General features: G+C 43.2%; 1 protein-coding gene across 3 annotated transcripts in view; it reads left to right on the top strand.

Annotated features, from left to right (window-relative positions):
• Positions 1-22,365, top strand: part of dennd2b (DENN domain containing 2B) — a 521,499-nt gene that overhangs the window by 361,606 nt on the left and 137,528 nt on the right. For all 3 annotated transcript variants that reach the window (XM_041196869.1, XM_041196870.1, XM_041196868.1), the window contains one exon: positions 18,308-18,453. In XM_041196869.1, coding sequence (XP_041052803.1) covers positions 18,308-18,453 — 146 coding nt within the window. The remainder of the gene's footprint in view (positions 1-18,307; positions 18,454-22,365) is intronic.

Raw genomic sequence — 22,365 nt, 5'->3', positions numbered from 1 at the left:
TACGGTTTTTCATTTCTTGTTTCTGTGATGATGTTGTGAATGAAGCACAGCATAATTGTTCACGTACATTCTGCTCTCTGTGCACAAGATGACAGTGATATTTGAACAGATCAGTTGCAACAGAGATATAAAATGCTGGCTCTCAACTTAGCCCATCATCAAGCATTGCCTCAACAGAGTGATATTTTATTTGTTTTGCTTGTAACAGTATTTAATCCATTCAATAAATATTGTGTTTGAACAAGTAGTAATTTCAGTCTGACATTACATTTTCAATATAAACAAGATGCGGAGTATAAGAACATAAAGAAAATTGAGCAGGAGTAGACAATGTGGCCCCTCATGCTTGTTCTGCCATTCAATTAGATCATGGCTGATCTTCTGCCTGAGCTGCACCTTCCTGCACTCTCCCCATATCCTTTGACTCCCGAAGTAAGCTAAAATCTATCTATCTGTCGTAAATGTACTCAATGACCGAGTATCCACAGCTCTCTGGGGTGGAGAATTCCAAAATTTTTGCAACCCTTTGAACGAAGAAATTTCTCCTCATCTCAATCCTAAATGGCCGACTGCTTATAATGAGACTGTGACAGCTTGTTTTTGCCAACCAGGGGAAACATCCGCCCAGTATCTATCCTGTCAAGCCGCTTAAGAATTCTACATGTTTCAATGAGATCACCTTTCATTCTTTTAAACTCTTGGGAATATAGATCTAGTCTACTCAATCTCTCTTCATTGGGCAATCCCTTCACCTCAGCAATCAGTCTGGTGAATTTTCATTGCATTCCCTCTGAGGCAAGTATGTCTTTCCTTGGGTAAGAGACCAAAACTGTACACAATGCTCCAGGTATAGTCTCACCAAGACCCAATATAATGACAGTAAGTCTTTGTTACTCATACTCCAGTCCCTTTGTAAAAGCTATCATCATTTAATATTCCTGGATTAGATATAACATGGTGACAGACATGCCTGCCCCCTCCCACCCCTGCCTGTTCTCTGCTGCTTCCTGCAGTTATGTGCAAACTGTCCTACAAGAGAGGGAAAAGTGTCAGTGAGTGTGTTGCACTGTCTTGGGAGATGTGCCTGCCATAGCTGAGCAGCTGGAAGTATGTGGAAACTGGGGGATGTGGTTGTGAGACTGGAAGCAATGGTGAGAGTGTGAGATTGAAGTAGAATATTTGAATGTTAGGCATGAGTCCTGATTGCTGATGGATGAATGATGGGGCGTGGTGCATTGACCAGCATGAGAAGTTGGTGGTGCGGCGAAAGAAGATACCATTTGAAGATGCAGTCAGTGACCTTGACCACTTGTGAAAGGTCATTGAATTTTCTCTGGCACTACAGGCAGATCCTTGTGCCAGACTCTGGAAATTCACCTCCCTTGCCTCCTGCTTCCATTCCCTTCACAGGTTATGCCTTTATGGGTTCCTGTGAAAACATGACCTCTCTCCTCTCGACTTCCTGAAGTAAGGTCTCCAGCACTGACAGCTGCATCAGTGAAACTGGGAGCCCTCTCTCTGGGCTCTTCCTCCATTGCCAGTCTTCTTTCCTCCATTAAAGACTTTCTGAAACCGTTCCACCAGCTGCTGTGGCCTTGGTGCAACTCCCCTTTAAGAGGGAAAAACTACCTTTAAGAAGTGCAGTTGAGCTGCATGTCATGCTAGCCATGCATTCACCTGGGCTGAAAGTGCAGGCAGCCAGCAACATGTCATGCTGGGCTGCATGCTACAATCATATTGATGAGCAGGCAGCATAAAATTGACTTGCCTGCCTTAATTGGGTGCGCAGTAATCCTGCATCGTGATCCCTGTGCCAGTAATGGGTCTAGTTGAATATTTCCCCCTGCATATTTGAGTGGGCTAATCAATACACTTATTGAAGATTAAGAACTATTTTGTCTTTGACAAAGATCTTTACTGCCAATGAAGGGTGCAGCCTCACATTGTTTCCTTTAGACATTGCACAAAGTACAAATTCACCAGGGCTCCTTCAACAGCACCTTCCAAACCCACGACCATTACCATCTAGAAAGACAAGGGCAGCAGATAGATGGGAACACCACCATCTGGAAGTTCCCCTCCAAGTCACTCACCATCCTGACTTGGAAATATATTGCCGATCCTTCACTGTCGCTGGGTCAAAATCCTGGAACTCCCTTCCTAACAACACTGTGGGTGTACCTGCACGACATGGACTGCAGTGATTCAAGAAGGCAGCTCACCGCCACCTTCTCAAGGGCAACTAGGGATGGGCAGTAAAGGCTGGCCTAGCCAGCGAAGCCCACAATCCATGAGTGAATAAAAAAAGAAGTCACCAAGTGGATGTGAAAATAATTAGGTAATGAATCCTTCTTTAACCCTATTTGCAATGAAGTGAGCTCTTGTCGGGACTGCCCAAAGATTTAAAATTTATCTTAAGGGAGGGAGCAATTTCCCATTGCATATAGATCTCACTTGTAAATTGGACATTGGCTGGCTGGAAGCAACACTAATTACTGTCCGAGACAGGTAATCTCCATGTAAATGCAGCACGAAAGGAATCCATTTAATTTGCTAGATGATGTTAAAGGAAATTAGTTCTGACAATGGTGTGTAATTTACCTTATTTCTCCATTGAGATGCATACAATATCAAAAAATCAAATAGGTTTGTCCTATAGTTTAATGGATGAATAATTATGTTGCTTTGTATAGAATATAAAAGCAGGGATGTTACGCTGGAAGTATATAAAGCATTAGTCGAGGTGAGAGTGCTGCATACAGTTCTGGTCACCACAGCACAGGAATTGACATGTTTGCACTCGAGAGGATATAGAAGAGAGTTACTAGAATGTTGCTGGGACTGGAGAATTTGAGTTATGAGAAAAGATTGGATAGGCTGAGGTTTTCGTTAAAAGAGAGAAGACCAAGAGGAGGTGTATCAAGCTATGAAGGGCTTAGAAACAATGCAGTGAAAGAAGGAAAGAGGTCAATAGCCATGGGACATAGATTGAAAGTAATTCGTAGAAAGATTACGCGGGGTTGAGAATTTCTTTCAAACAGAGTTAAACTACTGGGCTATGGATCAAAAACTGGAAAGTGGGATTAGATTGGATAGCTCTTCTTCGGCTGCCATGGACACCATGGGCAGAACTCCTAGGTTGGTGGGCGGGTGCACGCCCGACCCATCTGAGCTTAAAATGACGCGCGTTGATGACGGCCGTGCAGTCGCATGATAGTTCGGTTTCCAGTTTTTGATCCATAGCCCAGTAGTTTAACTCTGTTTGAAAGAAATTCTCAACCACCCCCCCGTAATCCTTCTACGAATTACTTTCAATCTATGTCCCATGGCTATTGACCTCTTTTCTTCCTTCACTGCATTGTTTCTAAGCCCTTCATAGCTTTATACACCTCCTCTTGGTCTTCTCTTTTCTAACGAAAACCTCAGCCTATCTAATCTTTTCTCATAACTCAATTTCTCCAGTCCCGGCAACATTCTAGTAACTCTCTTCTATACCCTCTCGAGTGCAAACACGTCAATTCCTATGCTGTGGTGACCACTGTAGTTGGAAGCGCGCCCGTCGACAATTAAAAGGCCTATTAAGGCCTTTTAGTTATCAACTATCGTTAATTTTTCACTGTCTGTTCAACCTAGGAGTTGATGGGCAGATGAAAAGGCCAAGCGGCCTTTGCATTTTTTTGGAAACCTCATCCACAGTTGGGATGAGGTTTCTAAAAGCAAATACAAATGAAAGAAAAACTTTAATTTTTAATTCAAAACATGCCCTTGCTCATGTGACAGAGTCATATGAGGGGACATGTTATATTAAATTTTTCTGGTGTTTATTGTTTTTGCAATATATCCTTCATCTCCCTGAGGCAGCTCCTTGCTATAGAAAATGTGAATGCATTCAGATACAGAGCTTTTAGTTTTGTCCTTATATTATTTTTGTAACCTCTAGCTTTGACTGCTGTTTTACTCTTATATTTGTACTCTCTATCCCTTCCTGTCATGTTCTGTTTATCATTTCCCATTGTAGTACCTTTCTCTCTTGCCTTGTCTCTACTCTTTGATATCCCACATTTTCCCAAATTTGATTCCTTGCCCCCACTATTTAGTTTAAAGCCTACTCTGCTTTCCTAGTTATGCGACCCTCTAGAACAACAGTCCCAGCATGTTTTAGGTGTAGACTGTCCCAACGGTACAGATCCCATTTTCCCCAATACTGATACTACTGCCCCACAAACCGGAACCCACTTCTCCCACACCAGTCTTTGAGCCATGCATTCATTTTTCTAATCTTATTTGCCCTATGCCAATTTGCACATGGTTCAGGTAATAACCCAGAGATTACTACCTTTGAAGTTCTGCTTTTTAATTTGGTGCCGAACTCTTCATACTGACTATGCAGAACCTCTTCTAGTTCCACCTGTATCATTGCTTCCTACATGGACCAAGACAACTGGATCCTTTCCCTCCTCCTAAAAGTTCCTCTCCATCCCTGAGCAGATGTCCGAAACCATGCAACTGGGTCGGCAACAAAACCATCTGCACTCTCATTCTTTGCTGCAGAGCACAGTGTCATTCCCTGTCAGTATACAGTCGCCTACTACCACTACATTCCTTTTTGTTCTCCCCACTTGAATGGCTTCCTGTACCATGGTGCCATGGTCAGTTTGCTCATCCACCCTGCAGCCTCCCAATCTCATCCAGACAAGCTGAGAGAACCTCAAACTAATGGACAATTGGAAAGGCTGAAGCTCCTGTACTCCTGTCCTCTGATCCCCTTACCTGCCTCAGTTGCAATCACATCCTCCTGTCCTTGACCACTGATCAAATCAGAAAACCCTATTATAAGTGGCATGAGTGCCTCCTGGTACAAAGCATCCAGGTAACTTTACCCCTCCCTGATGCGTTGCAGTGTCTGCAGCTTAGCTTCCAGTTCAGTGACTCTGAGCTGAAGCTCCTCGAGACGCAAACACTTACTGCAGACATGTTTGCCCTGGATCACACTGGCATCCTGGAGCTCCCACATGCTGCAGCCTTGACATATCACCTATCCTGCCATGCTTCATGTGTTTCAATTAATTACTTAATTATATTATTCACTTATTTATTTTCCTCTTTTTAAATACTTTATTAACCGTTACACCAGTTTGTATTCTTTTTAAACCTTAGGAATAGAATACACTTTAATTGCTTACGAAATACTCTCCAAACAGTTAGCTTCTACCCCCATTGTTGAGCAAGAACCAATTCCTAGAGGGCGGAAAGATTAGGAAAGGCAAAAGTAAAGAAGCACCTGCTTCCTCTCCTCTCCCAACTCCCAGCACTCTGTTCAAAGCCGCACTCTGTGCTAAGTCGCACTGAATTGACTGCTTATGTATCCTGCTGGGATTAAGTAGGTAGCTGATCCCAGTTACAGAAAAGGGCTGGTTTAAGTTGCTTTGCTTAATTAGCTAACTTCAACCCTTCTTGCAGTGGAGTCCTAAAAACCTTGCTTAAGGTTGGGAAATTTAGAAATTACACTGCAAATTTCAGTTAAATGCTAAGTACAAACAAAAATTTGATTTTTACAAAGAGATTAACATTCCCTTGCTCACCCAAACTGCCAGCAATCAATCATAGGTTTGGGAACACTCTCCCTTGGATTTTACTAAACATCTGCGTAAACAAAAATCCTCTGGATTTTCCTGGATCCCAATAAAATGCTTAACAATAATTCTTATAATTTGACGTATGATTGTTCCACCTCCCATATAAACCAGCATTACCTCTCCTACACATCACTAAATTCAGAATACATATTGCTGATTAAGCGGTGACTAATTTCCTTGACATTTCCACACTTGGAGCCATTTCTAAAATCACTGCGTTGTTTTTCAATATGCTCTGTTCCTAAAGCATTAACTCTTCATAAACTGCTAGTTTAAGGCTGCACTTATTCCACAATATTAGTGTTAATGCAAATGCTAAGAAGTTGTTGTGCAGATGCAGCCAAAAGACCAGGACCTGGATTTTCACAGAGTGAATTTTCCATTTATGAGACTAAATGCAGTGGCGGGCGGTTTTGGCAGTGCCCAACCCACTGGCCGGAATGCCGGGAACCCGTGACCGATTCTGTGCTTGGAAGCTCATTAATTATGCACAGGCGAGTACCGGCCTAATCACCTGGTGGCTCAGGAGCTGATTTGTCTGCCTGCTGTCAGCTGATGGGGTTGGAGGTCCAGATGCCACATTTAAACTCCAGTCCAACACATAATCTCACTCTCTCCAGCCCACCTGTCTTGCGGACACGTGCAGAGATGTCTTGCAGCCACATAAAGAAGGCCGAAAGCCTCAAGAGGAAGGCAGCACCAAGCCCTCCAGGCCTAGATCAGAGGAGTGCAGGCACACAGGCATGTCCTGTATCCTAGGGATGGCTCCAAGAAGCACAGCAGCTTTACATCTCCGGCCTGGGAGGTCGTTGCAGAGCAGGTTGGCATGGCTAGCAACCACGGCTGAAACACCACCAGGTGCAGGAAGAGGATAAGTGATCTCATCCGCTCCAAAAGGGTAAGTCATCCTTTTAACTCCCTCCAATATCAAACCCTCATCATGGCAAACAGCTGTTCTCTTCAGGAATCTCACGCAATCATTAGCGGGGGACAAATATCAACAATCATTCTTTCACCGAGACTTTCACATCACCACCATCCCATCTATTATGTTGATCACACTCCATCTTCTGGTTTTCTTGGGAGGGCTCACCATACACAAGGGACATGCATCTCACCCAACCTCTGCTCCATCCCTTCTCATCACACGCCTTTCTTTCTTTCTTCTTCATACTGGCGAAGCTGGCACACAACAGGTGTGAGAGAGCGCAGACGAGGGGATGGACAACCAACATCATGGCGCCCACTGAGTTCAAGAAGGCTAAAGCTGAGCTGGCTGGGGAGGACAGAGATTACTCCTGAGAAGAAAGGGAGATTGACCTCTCCCAGCAACCTAGTACGGATCATAGCTCCATCACTTCATCAAATCACAGTGACTCACATGCAGTCTTATATTGCTCATGCTCATTTTAACTGAAACTCTATTTTTTAGGCACCAGTAGATCGAGGCCCACAAGGCAGTCAAGCACCAGTCTGAGCCCCCAGACCACATCCGTAGAGGAAGCTCTAAAAGAGCCATCACAGTGCTCACATGCACTCTCGACCAACTCAGAGAAACACACGTCGGTGGGGCACAGATGTAGATTAGGTTCGGGCTCACTTTCTGGAGAACACCTCACTGACACATCCCTGCAACAGTTGGAGGCAGGGACAGCCCAGGTCTCCAGTGCTCGGAGGACTGCTGGAGACCAGCCTCCCGCTCAGTCCGAGTCAGATGATGAATCTCTGGAAGCGACCAACTCAATGCTGGAAATGCAATGACCGGCAGCAGAACATGAGGCAGAGATTTGAGTCACTCAGCAGACTAGAGCAAACAATGGAGGAGTCCGACCACGTACTGTCTGATGTCGTGGCTCCGACATGCAAGCACCTCAAGGTCACCATGGGAAGGCTGGTGACCACGATGGAGACCTTGGTCCAGCAGGTCTTGCCAGATTTGCGCTCGGCCCTGCACTCCATGGCCACACACCCTGGTGGGCACCGTCAAGATGTAGGCAACATGGGGATGAGGCATTTTAACCTCTCTCTAGGTGCACCATCTTCTGCAGGAGTCAGGCCGGGGTCTTCAGGCACCCCAGGGAGGATGAGCCTCATCCAGACGCCTTGGAGGCCTCCTCCAAGGGTGTGCAGCCGATCACAGTCCCCTCTGCCTGTGACCCTATCCACCTCAGCAGCTCAGGCTGCCGAGGGCGCATCTGCCCGTGAGCAGGTGACCCTTATCAAGCCGGGGCCCGGGCCACCACAGGACGTTCACCAAGGTCATCATAAACATCAGGACATAGCAGGCTGCCTCTACCTCTGCAGCAGATGTTGAGCTGCACCCAGGCATAGTGGTAGCATTGGAAAAGTTAAGAAATTTGATTTCACTTTTGGGTCACGGGTGTGCTAGACATGTAAAGAAATTGCACTTTTGTGAATACAATTGATGGTTGTGTGAATGTTTTGGTCAACTGAAGTCATTGTGATTTTGTACTTTGGAATCCACTTATGTTGAGGTTTAGCCTTCCTCCCACTCAGTGATAGTGACCCATTGTGAGATTCACATTCCTGTAATGTCAAACTCAGTTGAATTAGTCTGCACACCCTTGTGTGGTGTCAGGGAGATGTGTTTAAATCTTTATTGGAAGTGTGTGATGCAAGCCAAGTAACTCTTCTTCCTCAAGGAGCACCAATGAGTGGGGGCAGCTCATCAGCATTGATATTCTAGTGACATTTGTGTCTCCTCAGTGGTAGTGACAGAGGAAAAGACATGCAAGGGAGGAGGAGATCCCTAGGAAATTCCACATCTTAGTCACTGTAGTGTTTGCATCATTAGATGGCAGCGAAGGCTTCAAGCCTTCTCTCACATCGCTCTTGTTCCTCAGTGGACTCTCCATTCCCAGAGTGAGCTCACTCACTGGGCCCCATGGACCAAAGCAAAGGTCATGGCTTGGTGACTCATGAGGCCAGAATGTGCAAGTGTGAATGCAGGACTCATTCTTCCTGCGATAGCTTGGACATCCCCTGAGTTGAAAGAAAATGACATTGAGGGCTAGGAGAGATATGGCCATATGCCCTCTTTTAATTTTACTCTTCCTGGAACCTGTCAGCAATTAAAGTATCACGGGCATGTCTCCCACATCTTCCTTCCTCCATCGCATGATTGCACTCACACTGACCCTCAGCAGTCTCCTGAGGTTCCTGGGCCTCCCTATCTTCATCCTCCGATGAGCTCTCATCCTCCTCCAGGTCATCCTCTGGCAGGGGATCACCTTTTTGCATTGCCAGGTTGTGAAGGGTGCAACACACTGCGATGTTGCAGGGAGTGTATTGGAGTGAGCCACTTGAACAGTGCAAGCATCTAGAGTACATCTTTAGAATGCCTATGATCTGCTCTATAAGGGAGTGTGTGGAGCTGTGAGCAGCATTGTACCTCTCCTCAGAACAACTCTGAAAGCAGCACTCCAGTGTCATCAGCCAGCGTTTCAGTGGTACCCCTTATCCTCAAGCAGCCATCCCTGCAGATGTAATGACCCCTCAAAAATCTCAGGAGACGTGCATGGCATTGCCTGTCAATCATCTGTAAATAGGAGACTTTTCTATGATAAACCCTAGGTCTGGCCAATCGCCTCCGTTGTCTGGGTCTCTCCTCCTGACCCTCCTGTTCATGCTCTGGCTCCGCTTGACCATGTTCCTGTTGCTGAAGCTGCGTGCGGAGGCACCTCTCCCTCCTTCGCCTCCTCCATTGCAGTAGGACCCTGACAAAGGCAGCATTGAGCCCTGGATCTATATGTGCATTTGCCTTCTCTCTGAAAGGGAACATTGAAGACATTAATTTTTCGAGGGGCAAGAAAGTGAAGCCCAGATGAAATGTATGGAAATTGTAAGGGTCCATAGTTTTTCCTGCCCTACTTGCATGATGGCTGATATTGGCTTGTTCCTAAGACAATAGCACACACATCAAGGTGACCAAGATGGCACCGCAGATATGTAACATCTTTAGCCCTGTGTGGGATGCTAAAGTTTAATTGTGATGAATGACTCAACCTAGCTCTGTGCTCCAGTCTCTGATGTGTCATAGCAATGACCAATCAGTTGCTCATGGCCAATGAGTGGATGTACTTTGGCCCATTAGGAGTGTCACATCTGGTGAACATGTGACAGGCCTTTGTTGATGTAATGCCATATATGATGCAACTATGTCTCCTTCATTATTGCCTGCGTTCCCAAATTCTAAATTTCTGTGTGTTACTCCTGAGATGCAGCGACAGTGATGTGAAGCCACTGAGTTCTGAGTAACCTTTTATCAGTGCTAATGAAGTCATTGGCTTTCAGCGGCTTTCATCGTAAAGAAGTCTTCCCCCTTTGTTTCTAAGCAGACTCTTGTTCACTCTTGCAGCAACAACAAGTTAGAGGGTCACCCCAGAAAGGCCCACTAGTATTCGCTCTTCCCCCTCACTGCCATTCCACAGCCTTCCCTCCCCAGTGCCCACCTTATATTTGTCACCCCCACCCTCACCTCGCAGCCCAGCCCCGGTTGAAGTGTTTCTGAAAGTGGAGGCCTGCATGAGAACCACAGCACAGTGGTGTTCATCGCGATGATGCAGGCAAAGAGCAGGAGAAGACCCACCCTACAGCCCCAGCAGTGTGTGGCGTTCGTCGCAACAAGACCGGCGCTGTGCTTTGGCAGGTAGGCTATGTATGTTCCACTCACCTTGAAGTAACGAGTGAACTGAGGTCCGACTTGTGCACGCCATCCCTTTTCAAACGGGTTTGAGGCCGACGTGATTTCCTGCTGGCATGATGTAAGATTGGAAGGCGAGCAGCTGTTTTAATGAGCATTCATGACATGTTAATGAATGCAAAATGGCGTTCATGCCACTAGTCGCGGGATAACTGCCCTGTCATTAACCCACCATCGGGAGAATTGTAACCTGTTTTTACGCCAGATTTCGACTTTTTGCATGCTGCTGGATTCTCTGTTCCCACCTGCCATGAAACCTGCCACAGATGGGATGGGAAAATTCCTCCCGTAGAGTTGGAATGACTCCAGAGCCATTTAATAATGGCAGAAAGGGAACATGATTCCGGGATTCTTGCCCCCATTCCCGGTGCCCTGAATTTTTGCTGGTGGGGGATGAGGATGTCAATAGCTGGCCTGTACCCTGAACTCCCGGCCTGTCTATTGTGGGGGGCCACTTGTGGGGGTAGGCATCTTCTAGCCCCCTGCAATTTTCATGGAATTGAACCAGCTTCTTCATCACTCGTGGTGCACAACCGCTCAGAGGAGTTATGAACCATAGTCTGGATTCGGGAACCTTTTGAATGAAAAGTTCAAACAGGTCTCCCCATGCCCCTTCCATGCACCCCCCCCCCCCCCCCATGTTAACTCATGCCTCTCAGTCACTCCCCATAGCCCCTCATAGTGTCCATGCCAACCCATGCCCCTTCCATGCCCATTCACCCAGCATTCACTATGTAAACCAATGATCCAATGGCAAGTGTGGAACTACTGAGAAAAAATATACCCCTCAAAAATCTCTTTTTGAAAAAAAAACAACTGCTGTTCCTACAACCCTATAGAAATATCAATCAGACAGACCATTAAAGTATCAATAACAGAGGCTTCAAACACTTCACATCTCTTAATTATGTTCAAATAAAATTGAGACATTGACAAAAGAGATCACAGAAGAAACATTATAACCATTTAAAGAGATCAATCAAGCAAAATCAACAATTCACTTCAGTTGTTAAAACAGATCCCCCTACTGAGCCAATGCTTTTATTGTTCTGGGCTCACAGCCAACTTGCACCCCCAAATCCTGATCCCCCCAACACCAGACAAAAAATTGTGTTTGTTGCTGCAATTTTCACTGAGATGGAACCAGCAAGTCAGGAAATTTCTCGAATCGAGCCGTCCACCTTGGTAGCTAATATATGGGCCTAGATGCTACAGTGATATAGTGTCCTTTGACCTCTGACTTGAATTTGAATCTGGCCCAGGCTGATGGAATAAGCATGGTCTCTCTAATGCAGCAAAATTCCACAGTGGAACCATGATGAAATTTACAGTTATGTCAATCCAATTTTGTATTAGTCACGAGACCGCAGTACAAAATTGGACATAAACTGTCAATTTTTCTGGGCGGTAATAACTATGACTAATTTATATTTTAAAAAATCATATTGGTGAGCTTTTGGGATTGATGAAAGGCATATTGGGCTAGATTTCCACCTGCAACCTGAGCCTAAAACTGGCATTGCAGATTGGCCACCCTTTATAGAAACTTCCCAATTTTCATTTCTTTGATTTAACCGCCTACTATCTGGAGTGAATTTCCAGCCAATTCCTTGGTTGCTATCACACTCCAAAAGTATTTCCTCGTCCAATCACAATAGAAAATCATGAAGTGCCTTCACATAATCTTCCTCACCAGGAAGCAGTAGAATAAATATTTAACTAATCTCTGGCTTGGGTTATTAATTGCCAAACATATAATTGAATAGTAAATGCATAAGTGAATAGAAACAATGATGCATTGTACATTTTCAATATTTACAGACTTTACTATCCCTTTACAGGAGATATAAACCAACAGTTGCATCTGCTGCTCTGAACTGCAATATAATCTGGACTGTTCACAGTTCTTCAATATTTTGTTGAGCTCAATCCAAGCAATATACTGGAAATTATAACTTCTAATTCCTTTTTCATTTCCGTTAGCCCATCCTGTCCTGCAGTCTTTGTAACTTTCCTCAGTCCTACAACACCACCCACCAACTCCACTTCTTTGACTTTGATCTCCTGTGGATCCCCCTTTCTCTGTTCTAGCATTGGCCATTGAGCCTTCAGTGTCTAGGTCCTGCACTCTAGAATTTGCTCCCTAAACCCCCCCCTGACTTTTCCTCTCCTCATTTACTATCTTCCTGAAAACCCACCTCCTGGACTAAGCTTTTGGTCAGCCAACTGAAACACAAATATTGCTCCTAGCCCTGAAAAATCTTCTGTTGCCAGCCTGTCCATAGCCCCAATCCAACACTTCACTTCCCCCTATCCTTTGGCTCCCCTTCCAGCTCAGCTCCATGATGGAGCCGTTAGACTCCCATCGACTTATGGACTGCCTATCAACACTTGCAACTCACTATGGATATGAGATTCAGCTGTCAAAATGGCTCAGGCTTGTCTGCAAGAACTTTGAGCAGGCTGTTCCTTCTACTTCCCCTTTCTTCCCCCTCCCCGGAGTCTGCCCAAAGTTAAAATCTACCCTCCTATGTGTTGTGACAGAAAGAAAGAAGTCCATGCTATGATGTGTCAAAGACATAAAAGCACAGCCATAAAGGAATCAATGGCATGCTAATTTTTTCCCCTCTCTTAAGCAGAGAAAAGAACAGAAACATTCTGGATTTAAAATTATAACATAGGATTCAGTAGATTATGAATCCTTCATTTTGATGTGCCTCGTATTATGCCATGATTTCTTTGTTTTCTGTTGTCCATTTTCTTTCCATTTAGTCATCTTTCGCTCTTCTCTTCATTTTTTCCCTCACTCTACAAGCTCTTTTCAAAATGACCATTGAACTCTCTAACTTCCCCTGGTAATATGCAAAATCATGTATTTCTACAGAGAATCGTGCCAACCATTGTAATCCGTGATTTCCTAGAAAGATCCTATAAAGGGTTCAGTTTAAAAAAAACAGCAAAATTTCTTTTTGGTTATTTTGGGTCTGTAGATCTGCAAAGTGCTCATTTCTAACCAGCCAGACAAATGCAAGCATGAACAAAGTGGAGTAACTCAACACTTCTTTTAAACTACTATTTTTCTCTAATTGTCTTAACTCGCAACAAGTTCCATTCCCCTATTACCCCTGTGTTTGCTGAACTACATTAGATTCTGGTTAAGCAGTGACTCCAGTTTAGAATTTTCATCCTTGTTTTCAAATTCCTCCATGGCCTTGCCCCTCCCAGCTCTGTAATATTCTCCAGCCCACAACCCTCTGAGATGTCTGTGCTCCTTTAATTCTGGCCTTTTGTGCATCCCTAATTTTAATCACTCCATCATTAGTGGCTGTAACTTCAGTTTCCCAGGTTCTAATCTCTGGAGTTTCCCCCTTAGACCTCTCGACCTTTCTACCTTACTTTCCTCCTTTAAGACACTCCTTAAGACCTACTTCTTTGATGAAGCTTTTGGTCGTTGGACCTAATATCTCATTATGTGGCTCAATGTCATATTTTGTTTTCCAATGCTCCTGTGAAGCACATGGGATGCTTCATTTAAGCACAATATAAATCTAAGTTGTTGAGTTATTGGTGATTGACCTGCTCCCCAATGGTTTAGTAATATTCCTTGAATCAATTTGCTTTCTTGTAAACAGTCAAGTTTATGTTACTTGCAAATAGTTCATCTAGTTCACTGTTTCTCCACAGGTTCATGGTCCGTCTCAGAGCACTTCGCGTGCTAATTTATATTGCTGAGTCATCTGACTTCAGTTGGGGTGGTGGTTTGTGTACCACAATTGGACTTAAGAGCACCTTTTGCTGGACTGGAAATAAGTGTAAATTCTTGTCCTTTAATGCCTTCCATTAATTACATGCTGGTGGGTGTGATTATGTGGATGTTTGTGGATGATTGTACCCTCCGTAAACTTGAGGTCATCGAAAACTACTGCCCATGCCATAACTCGCAAGTCCCCTTCCTCTATCACCCGTGTTCACTGATCTACATTGGCTCCCAGTCAAGCACCATCTTTATTTTAAAATTTTCATCTCTGTTTTCAAATCCCTCCATGGCCTCAGTCCTTCATATCTCTGTTATCTTCTCCAAACCTTCTGAGAAAAATGCACTCCTCTAATTCTGGCCTCTTGTCCATTCTCAATTATAATTTCACCACCATTGGTGGCTGTGTGTTCAGTTGCCGAGGCCCCATGTTCTGGAATTCATTCCCTATACCTCTCTGCCTATCTAACTCACTTTCCTCCATTAAGAACCTTCTCAAAACCTACCTCTTTGATCAAGCTTTGATCTAATATCTCTTTGTGGTTCGGTGTCATACTTTGTTTCATAACGCTCCTGTGAAGCACCTTGGGACATTTCATTATGGTAAAGACTCTATAGAAATATGTTTGCTATGACAGCACTGGGCTGGACTGTCCTCTCCCACAAGCTGAATATACTTAACGCCAAGATCAATGTGTAATGCTGATTTTATGCCAACAGCACCATTTTGAAACTCATTGCTGCAGCTAATGCCCTCTGTTAAACTTGCACAGCTGAACATGCATTCAGCAGCAGGAAGGACCCTCCAATCAGCACTATTTAAGGGGATCATCATCTGCTTTCAAGCTAGTTGCTGACTTGTAGAAGTGTTTGGTTGTTTCCAGAGTTGTTTACGTTTGCTACAATTTATTGGGAATGGTCTGGCTCGTGCTGAAGGATTTTGTTCTGAGTTCAAAGTGTCTGCACAGACTACTTGATCCTAGACATAGGTATGGCAGTATGCATCCATCTTGGACTACAGTATGACAGTGAGAAGTGCAGAGGCAACACCTAACTGGATGAGCTGCTAGAAGAGGGGTAGGAGCAAGGGGAGAAGGGTTCTCATCAGGGGGCCATAACCACACAGTGTTTTCAGGGAGCAATATTCCTACCTGAACCTCATAGAGTAATAAGGTTTTAGATATCTCCATTTCCTAAGGAGGTACTTATTGAAGTCTGCCACCTGCTGCCACCACAAATGCAACCTCAGAGCAGGACAACATTGCCATTGACCTTAGAGGTGACTGTGGCCATGAACTTTTATGTGATAGGATTATTCCATTTTGTTGTTCACAGTTGCATAAGGGACAATACTGAGGCTCTATATTCCAAGAAAACTGAATAGATTTAATTCTCTCTTGTCAGAGGGAAGCACGTGGATTAAATACGCTGTTTTGTGAGGATAGCAGGCATCCACATCGTGTAGGGTGCCATTACCTCACACATGTCACTTTGTGGATGTTGCATGCTAATTCTGCAATGTACCACAATTGAAAGGGATACCACTGTCTCCAATTCCAATTGGTGTATGATCATACTCAGCTTATCATGGAGGTCAATGTCTGGTATCCTGACAGCGGTCATAATGCCTTCACTCTGTGGCAGTCAGCTGTGCCAGCTGTATTTGAGACACCACAACAAATCATAGAGTGCTACAAAGACTATTCTTTGATGACATGGCTCATGCCTCTGCTGTGCAAGGTCACACATGTCAGAAGCATGCTTACAATGAAAGTCATGCCACACAAAAGGTGATCAAGCAGACCATTGAGGTACTTGAACAATGCTTCCGCTGCCTGGATGGAGGAGCCCTGCAGTACTCGGTAGAGCGGATGTCAAGATTTATGGTGGTCTGCTGCATGCTGCACAACCTCACCATCATGAGGGCAGAGCCCATGCTCCCAGCTTTACAGTGAGCAGCCGAGGTGCAGGAGGAGGAGGAAGTGGGAGGGGGAGGTAGCCAATACACCTCCTTTCTGATCGGTCTGTCCGTGACTGACTCATCTAACTGCCCTCATAGTAAATGAAACTCCACATCCCCATTCATATGTAGCCTCAGACCTTACCTTCCCTCAGTTATTGTTCCTCACTGGCCTCCTCTTGGCCGCAATACAAAAATAAAAGCCACCACAAAATAAACATTCCAAACCAAAATCAAACCACACCATATTTCATCCAAATTAATCGCCCTTGTACGTTTCTTTAGTGCCTATCTTCTGTGTGCCTTTACCTGCCCTTGTGCTCCTGCAGTTCTATCCCAGTGGCTGCAGCATGGCTGGTGGAAGACTCTGACTTTCAGTGGAGGAGATTGCCTTTCAGGATGACTTTTGAGTAGTTATGGGCCTAGAAGCTCTGGGACTTCAGACTGCTCCACCTGGGCTTGGCAGCAGCAGTCTGGACTGAGTGGCTGACTGGCAACAGCCTGGGGACTGGCAGAATAACAGTGGTGGGAACACAAATGCTGTCATCCTGAGGTAGGACAGTAGGTTTATGCTCCAAGGAGGTGCCTCAGCAATCCTAGTAATGTGTTGGAGAACAGAGAATGACACCCTGCAAGGCCCTTTGAACACTGAAAACCTCAGCTATGATGGTGGCTTTCTGAGCTTGTATGAATTGAGTCCAAGCTTCCACTGCAACACCCAGACTACATGGTTTCTACTTATGATGCAATGGAAACTGAGATATTGGCCATCTGATGCTTCATCATGTTTGGGTTCATAAGTGCACTAAAGGAGTTGCACACCTCTTCCGCACTGGAAAAATTGGGCTGTGCAAAGCCTTGTTCCAAGTTGATGCAAGACTCATTCATGCTTCTTAATATTGACCACAAGCTTTCTGGCAGGCTTGCCAAAGCACTGAGCATTGCTGCATCAGCCTGCTGCTGAAGGCTAGCCTGACATCTGACTCGTCTGCAGTAGAACTTGTGCAAGACCTTGCTCTCAGATGGGCTGATATCTGTGCTGCCCTAGTCACCTATCTTGGCTAGCGGGCCAGTCATGCATGGTGTCTCACCACTTGCAGATCCTGCCTCTAATTCTTCTAGTAAAGTACTCATAGTGTCAGCACCTGAAATGTGGCTGTGAGTATGAGAACGAAAGATATTTCTTCTTCTTCACTGTCTTTCTCCACTTTCATCTCTTGCTCTTCCACCACCTATCAACATTTAATTAGGCAGGCAGCATGAAGTTTATGTGCTTCCTTCATCAGAAACAACGGGCGCAGACAATTGCACATCACGACTGCAATGCCCATTTTGGAGATTATCAAATTTTGTCAATGACTGTCTAGGCTTATGCATGAAGGACAACTTGGCATGTACTGGATTGAACCCAGTATCCTCTGAACAGCACAGCGAATGTTTGTTTCTTCAGAAAAGAGAGAAGAGGAAAAAAAAATCATGCTTTTTATCTTTTCGTTGTTCAGGCAAACATCTATAAGGAGCAACAGAAATCATTGAAATTTGTTCTGAGAGAGCCATGAGTGTTTTTCCTCTGACAATATTAATGGCTTTGTTAGGACTTTATAAGTTGAACTTTCAAATGGAAAAAGTGAATTAACACAAATGTTTTTGCTTTCGCTTAGTGAGCAAGTAAGGTCTTAATGGCCAAAATCTCAATGTAAAAATCTGTATCTTTGTGAGGTTTTGGGTTTGAGTGAATACTTTCTATTGCCAGCTGAAACATTCCACAACTGCTGTGAGACTGATTAATTAATTGAAACAATATTAAAAACACAAATACACATGTTGGACTTTTTAAAAAGTACAGTATTCTGTTCTAAGGAATAATGGCAAAGTGTTAACATACTGAATAAAACTGTGCTCAATTTTAGGGTCAGAAAATGAGTCACCAAATGTTTTTTAAAATTCTTAAACCAGTTCTTAAGCAATACTCCACGTGACATCACATCCTGTTCACTCACACTAGAACTGCCCAATTATGTTAAGCATTGTACGGGACTTGTGAAGACTTACTTCTCTCGTTCACTTTCTAAACAGGACTTCATACTTTAACAAAGCTCTGGATAAAACACCAAAAAAAAGAGAAAAAATTAACTGCAAACAGCAGTCTGATTCAGTCTGCCAGCTGAGGAAATATTTTTAGATTCACATGACTCTTTTGAATCAGCCTGTTTTTTCCTTACACTGCTTCACAGATACACCTAAAGAAAATCCTTATGAAGATGTGGAGCTGAAAGGCCGCTACCCTGGCAGAAAGCTACAGCTGTCATCTGAGAATTCCCTAGACTCTTTGCACAGGATGTGGTCCCCTCAGGACAGGAAGTACACTACACCTCCCCAGGTAATTCTCTTGGTTTAATTCATCAGAAATTCTCATCCAGTTTATACAGGAATACTTTTGGGTCTGTTTGTTTTCACAAGGCTAGAAGAGTAGAGGACGGAACTGGGAACTGTCTGCCTAACTAAGCTGATTTGGATTTGGAAATGTGAGCTGTTTCATAACTTACCAAAAACAAAAAATGAGTTTAAAAAATTGAAAATGAAATAAATGTGCAAAGCATTAAAGAAACAACGGTTCAGGGTTAAGTGATATTTTATGATTTTGATTGCTTTTTGACTTTAAGCCAAAAAGCACGAGTTATAGGTTATGAAACATTAAACTAACTTGTCAAAACATATATGTTAAAACAGACTCGGCTTTTTCTAAAGTTAGCTCAGTTTTAGGATGTTTGCAGATATAGAAATTCAGAGATTTGGAGAATTATATGTTCAGCAATGTAAATCTGGTTTAATTTCCCAAGTGCCTGTCAGGGTGCTCTCACTCATCAAGAAATAGACCAGTCACCCTTTAAGGTTCTAATTATTATATAAATGGTACATTTTTCCCACATAACTGTGGGTTCAAGTCCCAATCCAGGATTTCAATAAATAATATAAGAAAATAATCCAATGCAGCACTGTATTATCAGCACTGTGTAATATTCAGATTCTCACTATGAAAAATGCTTTGAAACATTCCTGAGAGCTCTAACGTAAATGCAGACTTGAGTTAACTTTTGCCTGATTACACTCTTACATTAAAAGCACTATATAAATTCATCTTGTTGTTCTGTGAACCAATTAGTAATTTTATTCATGTTTTAATGTGCATTAAGTAATAATAATAGTAGCAACATTTTTATTCTAGTTGAAATGATACAATAAAATCTTTAGCTTGAGAATATCATTATCAGATTTGCTGACCTTCCCATGTATGCATCCACAAATATGTAATAATGCAAAGCATCCATTTGAGTATTGGCAGCTTTCAAAATATAGACTTGTCTGTATCAATGTCTCAAAAATGATTTTCTGTAAATTTGTGGCAATACAGAGCACAATACATGTATAAACTGTGCCACAGTCTCAGCATGAAATTGGTTCCACCTGTGTAAAGGTCATACTTGCAAGTTTTCTCTGGCAAGAAAAGTAAATCAGTTGCATCGTCAGGAAGGTATGAGTTATCACCACATTCTACTCTAATTCAGGGAATGTGTAAAATACATAAAAAAACCTATATTTTTCTTGCTATCAATCCAGAAATACCATTACAGTCTTCTGAGAGGTTAGTTAATATGAATAATAGCAGGGTTACACAGACCAGCTAGTGGGTAATAGTGTGGTTTCCATACCCTTGCAGAGAAGCGGGCTCTGTGAACATTGATAATGTGTATAATATATCAAGTTTGGTTCTCTAAAGGAACTCTCACAGCTGCACTAGCCAAGCTAACCTGGTTTGAATCAAGTAAGGACATGCCAGAGAAATTCTTTTAACAATTTCAATGATTTCATTATGCTTAGCTTAAAATTATTACATAGTCATGCAGAATGTTTTAAATAGAACAATCACAGTACTCTTCCAAATAATTTATGGAATAAATTTGAATGTTCTAAAAAAAAAATTTATGGACCAAGAAACTATCACCACAAGATGCCACTGAGTGTAAGGTAATATTTGTAACAGCAGTTTCCAATATAGATCAGATCTTGCCCAGCAGTCATATAAAAATTTAGCCTGAAATTTCCTGGGTAGTTTTGGTGGAACTCCAGCATAAGAGTGGAGTTTCATACTTTATTTCCAAGGAAATTTGCACATAATCAATAGATGCCAGTTTTACAATTAACTGTTATGTTCAAACTTCCTCATTATTTGCAGCTCCTGAGTTAGGTCTAAAACTCCCTGCATTCATTTGTAGCCCCATTCTCAATGCAAAAGGTTAGCCCATTTCTTGGCGTAACACTAGTAACGTGCTGTTGTAGATTTATGGCCAAGCATTTCGGGTGCAGCAAGGTCCAAGGTTACCTGATATTAGTGAACTGAGATTCCTGGAGCTATCTAAAAAGAAACATAAGAAAATATATATTTCCTGTATTGTACATAACTAAAGAGTTGTCAGTCTCAGTGAGCCTGAAATTTTTCAGACCTCAGCTGGGGAAACCTTCCCATTGGGTGTACTACTGTTCTGCCTATTAATGGCAGAGGACCAAGCAGAGGCTTAGAATTATGGGAGTGAGGTATAATTACGGAAGATTCCAGCTTGATATATTTCCTCTACTGAGACACTATTTTGCATTTGTTTTTGTGATTACTATCATACTGTGCTGGGGAGAGTTTTTGAAAGTATTTGCACAAAAGATTGGCAACCTTATTCCCAAATGGCCACAAATGGGGAAACACTGTTGTGACTGTGTGGAGTGACATTGAAAATTTATCAAATAGTTTACGAAAATTTCCTCCGGTCTGACTTTCTAGTAAAATCACAAACCTTTTACAGTAAATTGTGCACAGTGATCAGAGCTCTCAAAAATAATGATAGTAATTTTATTAAAATCTGTGTGAAAACTCATGCTACTCTACTAAATTTAAATCAAAACACAGAATCATGTCACCAATCTTTAAAAGTCCAGTGCTCCAGTGGCATATCACAGGGATCTGTGCTCGGTCCCCTATTATTTGTCATTTATATAAATGACCTAGATGACTATGTGGGGGGTAAGATTAGTAAGTTTGCGGATGATACAAAGATTGGCCGGATGGTTAACAGTGAGGTTGAGTGTCTTGGGCTACTGGAAGATATAGACGGGATGGTCAAATGGGCAGATAAGTGGCAGATGGAATTTAATCCTGAAAAGTGTGAGGTGATACACTTTGGAAGGAGTAATTTGACAAGGAAGTATTCAATGAACGGCATGGCACTAGGAAGTTCTGAGGAACAAAGGGACCTTAGCGTGTGTGTCCATAGATCTCTGAAGGCAGAGGGGCATGTTAGTAGGGTGGTGAAAAAGGCATATGGGGCACTTGCCTTTATCAATCGAGGCATAGATTACAAAAGTAGGGAGGTCGTGTTGGAATTGTATAGAACCTTGGTGAGGCCACAGCTGGAGTAATGTGTGCAGTTCTAGTCGCCACATTATAGGAAGGATGTAATTGCACTGGAGGGGTTGCAGAGGAGATTCACCAGGATGTTGCCTGGGATGAAACATTTAAGTTATGAAGAGAGGTTGGATAGACTTGGGTTGTTCTCGTTGGAGCAGAGAAGACTGAGGGGTGACCTGATCGAGGTGTACAAGATTATGGACAGGGTGGATAGGGGGCAGCTGTTCCCCTTAGTTGAAGGGTCAGTCACGAGGGGACACACGTTCAAGGTGAGGGGCAGGAGGTTTAGGAGGGTTGTGAGGAAAAACATTTTTACCCAGAGGGTGGTGACAGTCTGGAATGCGCTGCCTGGGAGGGTGGTGGAGGCGGGTTGCCTCACATCCTTTAAAAAGTACCTGGATGAGTACTTGGCATGTCATAACATTCAAGGCTATGGGCCAAGTGCTGGTAAATAGGATTAGGTGGGTAGGTCAGGTGTTTCTCACATGTCAGTGCAGACTCGATGGGCTGAAGGGCCTCTTCTGCATTGTGTGATTCTGTGATTCTGCACTCAAAATTTTGCTACTTTTCCTACGTTGTATTTAATCAAGTTTCCACTTAATTCATTTCTATATTACAAAACCTGCCATGAATTAACATAATCAGGCAGCTTTTTAAAACATAATTTTTCAGAAACATTTTTGCTTTAAAAATAACCCCTTGATATATTTGAATGGTCACTTGGTGTTGTTTGATTAGTACAATTGAAAATGGGTTTCAACAAAAAATAAGCCATTTTAATCAAAGTGCCTAGTCTTTGTGATATGACTGGAATCTTTTGAACTACATTGAACTGGA

The sequence above is a fragment of the Carcharodon carcharias genome, chromosome 10 (assembly GCF_017639515.1).
Source record: "Carcharodon carcharias isolate sCarCar2 chromosome 10, sCarCar2.pri, whole genome shotgun sequence".
NCBI classification, from domain to species: Eukaryota; Metazoa; Chordata; class Chondrichthyes; order Lamniformes; family Lamnidae; genus Carcharodon; species Carcharodon carcharias.
Note: the sequence above shows the minus strand (reverse complement) of the source record. Positions and strands in the feature narration are given on the sequence as shown.